The sequence below is a fragment of the Clytia hemisphaerica genome, unplaced genomic scaffold, assembly GCF_902728285.1.
Source record: "Clytia hemisphaerica strain Z4C2 unplaced genomic scaffold, Clytia hemisphaerica genome assembly, whole genome shotgun sequence".
NCBI lineage: Eukaryota > Metazoa > Cnidaria > Hydrozoa > Leptothecata > Clytiidae > Clytia > Clytia hemisphaerica.
The window spans coordinates 299,424-307,320 of record NW_027103749.1 but is presented as its reverse complement, the minus strand read 5'-3'; the positions used below and the strand labels follow the sequence as shown (position 1 = coordinate 307,320).

Here is a 7,897-nt window from a genome sequence, read left to right as displayed (position 1 = left end):
CTTTTCAAAAACATCAATCATATTTACTCCACACATAGCTCTTACACATCTATTGTGAAAGGAGCGCAACCATCGATATAACTCCTCTGTCAGACACCAAGTCTTTAATAGCCTTAACAAATTTGTAACAAAAACAAGGTTTTATATCGTATTCATTTAATTTAGATAGGTTATTAGCAAAAACATGTTGATAAACTTTTTGTCTGCTTATTTTGAAAAAAATTTGACAGATTTTTAACAGATTTTTAGTTGGAACATAATTTTTTATAAGAATTATAAAGAATTGGATCAGCTAAATGACAGATCAAATTGTGAGATGAAATATTTTCGTTCACATAATTATTTATGAATCTTGCTTTGTTCTGGTTTTGGCAAATTTTCAGAGGGTTGTTAGGATAATCATATTAAGACTGAAGCAAGTTCGGCACATTATTGTCAGTCACTTGTCTGAATAAAAAAACTGTTATTCTATTTTTCACACAATTTTGTGCTTGTGCGGTGGGGAAAGAGGGATTTGTTCTTTTTTTGTTAAGAAATAATGTGTAAGCGAATGGAAGGAGATATGTTAACCGTTTTTGATTTGATTGGTTGATTGTTGTACCCATTGGATATGGTGACCACCAGTCAGTCCATTATAAACTTTTTGCTACCCCCAGTTTTCTTAACTAAGAAATCACTTTACAAGGCACTTTTTTACAAACACAACTGACAAAATTACGATAGAAAACAGAGGAGTAAAACTTGTGCTAAACTTTATGCAAATATTGATCTTAAAATCTATGACAATGTTATGGATACATTTTATCCTCACAAGTTTTTGATTAAATTCGACATATTGTATCAATCAAAACGCCAAGGATGGAGTGCGCCTAGTCTATTTATTGGATCTAGATTTATGCTTGTCAAAAATCTTGATCGATGATAATTTAAAACCCTGTATGATTCATAAGATATTTAAAATGCGTCTAAAATTTGTCGAGAATTGTTTGAAGAGGGCACTAAACATTATATGCACGGTCGTCAAAAGGTTGTATGTGTGCGCCAGTTAGGGTTGGCCCAGTTGCCTTTTTGACTACATTAAAGTTGAACAACGGAGGTCAAAAACTAAACTTAATATACGTAGAGGGTCTGCTGTAATTGTCTGCTGCGGTTTGAGATTCTTAAAACAAAATGCATCGGAAATGCACACCTCTCTCTGCGGCACACTACGAACAAAGTAACTTTGTTATAGATATACAGCAAGCACCAAGCGAAATCTTACCAATTAAGGGTACTATATAACCCGAATTATCGCCAAAGAGCCTATGCGAATAGCGAAAGAACGAATGATCAACATGAGTTTCACTCTGATACAGGATACTAAGCGCTCACCCTCGGAGATCCGAATCTTTGTTTTTAATTTGTAACTTAAAGTGATTTTTACGTTAAAAGCGGCCTCTTTGATATTTCAACAAAGTCTTGTATCTAAACATCAGGATCGCTTACGAAAATACGGGGACGAATTTCTAAAGTTTGATCTCCGATATCCGGTCTTGACTAAAATAAGACCACATTCAAAATAAACTTTTAATTTGAATTGTTACTCTGAAAACTCTTGTGTTTGGGAAATTGGCGTGGCTACAAAAGATTAAAAAAGTGTCTATCGTATGCTCGTTTCAAGTGTGTTTGGGAAATTGGCGTGGCTACAAAAGATTAAAAAAGTGTCTATCGTATGCTTGTTTCAAGATAAGCTGATCAAAAACCGGATTAGGAATTGGATTTGAATGACCTTTGGATGAACTCGATTCTAGTCATTGCTCACCTACTGAGGGTCTGGACGATATTCTAAGTGTTGAGACCTTTATGGTGAAGATCCAACGTATTTTTTGGTTACGCTAAACCAATTTTGAGAGTTGAAACCTTAATTAAAGCTATAGCTGATCAGTCATATTGTCTGAGCTTGCTGTCTTTAGGTTGTCCTTATAGCTGGTACGAGAACCGTCAATTTGAGAAGAAAAATCATCCGGAGCTTCTTTGATTATATCTGATACACGATTGGACGCATTACTTCAGACTGGTAAGTCTTTACTTCCTTATTTTTCATTTCAGCAGCTAAAAGGAGAATTAATTTTTTTGAATGTATGCTATAATGTCAAATGTTAATTTTGGCTTCAAGAGTGATGTTTATAGTGGCTTCGAGATTGAGTGAATCTTATGTGATCTAGTCTAGTGTGTTACGCAGTCTTAGCCTCCAATCTAACCTCCATAACTCCAACACCAAGAAGGGGGGGGGGTCAGTCATCGTTCTAGAAGGCAATAACTTTGATATTCTATTTCTGCCGTGCAAACTTGTCAGAAAACCGACAGTAAGAGAGCTTAGGAGTTGGTATTAAAAAAACAACTGCAATTACTACGCTTTAATCTCTGGTATATAATAGGTAAAGATATTCATTTATTGTCATATATTTCCACCTTACATGTCACGTAACAACAGTTTATTAGCACGGTTAAGGAGGAGTACTTTGGCGATACACTGGCCATATTTATCAGTTTACGTCAACTTAATCCTTAGATTGCTATCTCCCTAAGATGGTACATATTGTTCAGATTTAAGTGGGATTTGTACGGACAATGAAGTTTGAAGATCTTAATTTCCATTTAAGAATATATCCTGCTAATACTAAGATCAATAGACTTAATTTGAAGGACTTAGTCCATAGTTATAAGCAGAACGGTGAAGTAGATTCGTGATCTAATTCAGTGGTTGAGAGTTGATTGTTGGCTCTTCCTCTTGGAGGGTATGTTTAAGGATAAGTTTAACAGGATTTTCTTCGAGTTATTTTTTGAAACCAAATTTGTGCATTATCGAGAGTATTATAACACATATTCTGGCAGCAAAGTGGTTTGATTTGATTTGATTAGACATTAGACGTTTTTAAGATCGGTAATTCGGTAATTTTCTTCAAATTCGATTCAAGATCTAGCTCTAGGTAAATTGTTTTAGTTTGCAGCTAAGTGGTCTTGGCAAGGCTCACACTTGAATTTCAGTTACTAATATAATATGAGAAGTGGTTAAGTTAGGCTCGATACTTCCCAAAAAGAACTTAAACACAGATTATCAATGAGATGGCAACATTTAGAAATGAGTATTGAAAGCTTTTCCAACATTATTTAGAGGTCATAATAGTGAAAAGGAGAAAAATGATTGCTATATTTGGGCTTCAACTCAAGGATTTATTGTGTTGTTAAGTATTCAGCGATTTGGTCACATTTGCCTTTTTTTAGAATAGGAAAATGGTTTATACAAAGCCCTTCAAGAGAAGGTTTGCCTAAACCAAGAGCCAACTCAATAGTGTTTTCAAGAAGAAGTTTAGAAGGCCAATGTAGAATTGTAGAAACTTTTTAAATTCATTTATTACCTAGTTTATGCATGTATCGGAGGATATCGAGGGTGACGGTAAGTGAAATCGATACCAAACTAAGTCGATAGTTGATGTACGGCTCTATGTCCCCTTTGCTCACTTAAACAGACGACGGTATTTTGGTGTTTTTACCGTCATCGAGCAAAGGCCAGCAAAGTGGACGGTGGTTTTCGAGACATGTCAACTTTGCTTTATATCGTCCCCCTCGATTTATCTCGAATGCATAAACTCGCTATCGTAAAAAAACCTTGAGCAACATTAGTGAAATTTTGGGGTCAGTTTTCGTTGATTGCATCATAATGATGTTTCATATTCCTGAAAAGATAGAGAAATCATCAAAGGAAAAGATGCTTTTTTAAATTTTTGTTATCCAACGAATGAATGAAATTTTACTACCTTTGTGTGTCATAAAAGTTTTAATTTAATTTGGAGTTTTAATCTTTATGGATCACCAATTTGAATACTGGTATTAGAATTCTACATCATAGAAGAATTAAGTAAAACGTAAACATTGAACTTTTGTGAGTATTGATAGTTAGTGCCCTGCTAAGGTAGGTATAATGGTGTATAAGTAGAGTGTGTTAGTGATTTGGTGATTTAACTTGGCAGTTTTTCAAATCTAAAGGGCTGCTTAGACTACACAATATATTGGTGAACAATATTCAACAATATAGTTTGCGGACCGTAATGTACGAAGTAAACAACAAGTTCCCTATTTTGAAAAAGAATTTTCTTTCTATAAACAATCCCCTTTATATTGTTGGAATATTGCAAATCGAGCTGACACTATATTGCGGACATCTTATCAATATATTACCGACACTTAGCAATATACTATCATTATATTGCCTGACAATATATTGTGTAATGTATGTAACCCTTAAGTGTTTTAACGCATGAATATCGTTTTTTGCTAGTACTTCATTTTTAAGAAGATTTTAAACCACAAACAAGACTGACTCGAGGATGAGTTCCTAAGTTTCATTTCCCACATTACTGCCCGAGGAATGAGAAGGTGAAGCAATTATCTCTCTTGGGCATCTTCTTTTTGAAACCAATTCTTTCATTCTTAATCTGAGTCCCAAGGTTGCTAACAGTGACGATGAGCTATTGGCAAGCCACCATCTAAGCGGCTCGATTCACAAATTTAGAAAGAAGCCATAGAAGTTAAATTTTTAATTATTTCTTGCTTTTTTTTAGATTTATGTCAAAATGGTATACAACACGACAACGACCCAATCATGGACAAATACTACCAACAATTCCACCAACTTAACAACAATCAAACATTTAATCGAATGCAACAACAACACATCAATAAACTGTTCTCAAAGTGACCCACATCCAGCTGCTTCATACAGCGATGGACTTTTACCAGAATATTTTCCAACACGCTATCTCATTGGTTTTCATTGTGCGTACATAATTTTATGGTTAATTGGTTTCCTAGGCAACGGCCTAACATGTTACGTCATTATTCAGCGTAAATCAATGAGGCGCGCTATCCACCTCTACACATTCAATTTAGCCGTGGCCGATCTTTTGATTTTAAGCGCCTACGTACCAAGTCAAATGTTGATCATGCAAGACCAGTTCCGTTGGAGATTAGGAAAATCGATTTGTAAAATCAATTATGCCATTTTGCCGGTAGCCCTGCACGCGTCTGTTGGAACTTTACTTGCAATTACTATTGATCGGTGCCGTGGACTTGTCACTCCGTTCTCATGGCGTTCAGATTCGTTACGGAAAGCTAAAATTTCGATACCAATAATATGGGTTTTGTCTTTGGTCTTATCTTCACCTTTATTTGAAGTGTCAGAGATGGTCGTTATGCCGTCTGGTGAAGCTTACTGTGGCGAATTGTGGCCAACGACCAAATCAATGCATTGGTTCTGGTCTGTAAATTTCACACTTGTCTTTGCTATACCTCTTATCGTTATAGTAACGACACAAATCATAATGATATATGTGGTTGCTAGAGAAACAGCCAATAAGAAACAGAATCAAAGAATGGTTACTATGGTAATCGCTCTTGTTGTTGTTTTTACCGTCTGTACTGGGTTTCAACATATTTATTTTTTCATCGGTACTTTCGGTAACATAGCTATGAATCTTGAAACACAAACTCTCTTATATGCTCTTTCGAACTACGTTGTTTCTCTACAGGCAGCTTTGAATCCAATCATCTACGGGACCCTCCGCCGTGACTTTAAGAAAGCTTTCTTACATAGCTTAGTAGTTTTACTCATTAAATTTAAACTCCACAAAGACGTTTTGAATGACAATGGGAAAGAGAGTTTCGCCAATCGCGTATTGACAAGTTATTTTTCCGAATCGCACTCCAGGTCGACTGGGAGTCGAAAAATGAGACAAGTCAGTCAAATGTTTAAAAAGAAACTTGAAGAAAATGAAAAACAGGATCAAATTGAATTCTATACCGATTCGCCGTATTGTGCACGTCGCCTATTTGAAGATTCTCCCTTCGCCGGGCGTAGAGAATTCGCAGACGCCCCGCACGTTGGAAGTGGTTTTCATGAAGACTCGCCTTATGTTGGGCGTAGATACAACGAGAAGCCGCCCTATATTGGACACAGTATTTATCCTGATTCACCCTGCGTCGGGCGTCAGTTTTATGGAGATAACAATCAAAATCTTTATCCACCCGATATTCAAATTCATCCGGACTCATCCGATATCGGGAAACTGGATACTCCAGATTCGGATATATCAGAGGACAATTTTAACTGCGATTCGCCTCGAGTATCGAAAGACTTTTCAATCGCAACACGTAAAATCTCATTACTTTCAATCCCTCGTCGTAAGGAAAGTCTTTTACCCAGACCGGACGAAGTTCAATTGTTATCATATAAAGAACTAGCAACGCCCACTCGTACGCCTCTCTTGATGACGTTACACCGCAATTTAGCAGAGAAATATGGGAACGTTAATATTGATACGGGCTACGTCTCGGCTTCGGATGACGACTTACACTCGTTGGACGACACAAAGACGGTTTCGAATGAAACGTTATCTGTTGAAAGTTTAGCAAGATTAAGGGAAGCCGAAGAAACTGTCTTGTGATTTTCATGTTTTTTATGTTTTTCAAATTTTTATTTTATTTACCACATCTAAACAATGAAAAATAATCATCTTATAAATAATTTTACTGTCAGCCTTTCTTATTGTTTTACGATTTTTGAAATTCACTGAAAAGTTGTGTACCTAAACAGTTAAAACTTGTATCGGTGTAAAATGCGTCATAAAACTAGAAACGCTTGAAAATCACTCAGAAAGATATAATAAGAGAGGTGCAATTAGATATATTAATGAATTTCTATCCCATTACAATTTAGCTTCCTTATTTCATTCTTCAATGGCTAATAAAATGTTCTCTCTCTTTCTCTCTCTCTCTGAGACAGGAGTTGTAAATTTTATTGGGTGCTTTGATTTAGAATCTAAAATAGTAAATTAAATTCATAGTCAACTCAGATTCTCATTCATGTGTATCGAGCCTGGATATGCAAGTCGTAAATTACTTCGTGTTTTTGCCGCCCGTAGCGAGCTTGCGAAGCGTAGGGTGGCCTACATAGCTTCACGCAAGGATATGGGACAGGAATCTCGATTTTTGTTTGTTTTGTAATTGGTCTTCCGGTTAATTCGTGCTCCGTAATTATCCGGCAACGTTTATAGCTTACCAAACTAGCAAGTAGCTTTCGCTAAATGCGCGGCGGACGTTTTTCGTTATTTTGCCTTTCGGGGTTTTTTGTTTTTTTCTGTCGTGCGTTAATTCGTGGATTAAGTTTTCAAACGCAGGTAATTCTATGCACATTTTCGAAAAGTTAGGCCATCTTGATTTTCAAGATTTTCAAAAGATGTCCTGAAAGCTCTCGAGCAATAGTCCAGCAGTCGAATTGCATTCACTTTTTTCAAAAAATTGAGATATAAATCAGTGAATTTGCTGACAGTCAAATTATACAATCTGTCTTCTGTCTTAGTACTGAGACATTCAGATTGATTCATTTTTCGATCCAAACAGTACAGTAGAACAATGATTGAATATGGACAAAAGTGATTGTTGTTAGTGGTTGAATTGGCAACGAAATTCCACTGTAACTAAATTAATTCAACAATCGTCATTCAACATACTCTACTCCCAACAAGAATGCTTAAAGATCCTGTATTATGGTACTTCGACAGTGAGTATAAATATTTTTTTCTTTGTGTACTTTTATAAGACGGACTTGGTTTTATTAATCTTTTATGTTTAACCTGTGTTCTTGTTGATACTTAGGCGGTCATCGAAAAAATGCTCTGTTCGCGTGGCAACTGGTGTTAAAAATGCATGCGGGCGGACGGGCGGTCAAAAAAATTCTCAGATTTTTTTAAATCACGTCAGTAATTCAGGGGTGGGTGGTGTCGCGAGCAAAACAATTTTTCAATGGCCGTCGGAGCAATTGAGAAAAAAGCTATACTTTGAAAGAACAAATTGGTTTTCC

General features: G+C 36.1%; 1 protein-coding gene across 1 annotated transcript; it reads left to right on the top strand.

Annotated features, from left to right (window-relative positions):
- The first annotated feature begins 873 nt into the window (after positions 1-873).
- LOC136805471 (uncharacterized) lies at positions 874-6,574 on the top strand. The gene is made up of 2 exons (XM_067062045.1): positions 874-2,056; positions 4,602-6,574. Exon 2 carries the CDS (start codon positions 4,614-4,616, stop codon positions 6,480-6,482), a length of 1,869 nt encoding a protein of 622 aa, XP_066918146.1. The 5' UTR covers positions 874-2,056; positions 4,602-4,613; the 3' UTR covers positions 6,483-6,574.
- The last annotated feature ends 1,323 nt before the right edge of the window (positions 6,575-7,897 follow it).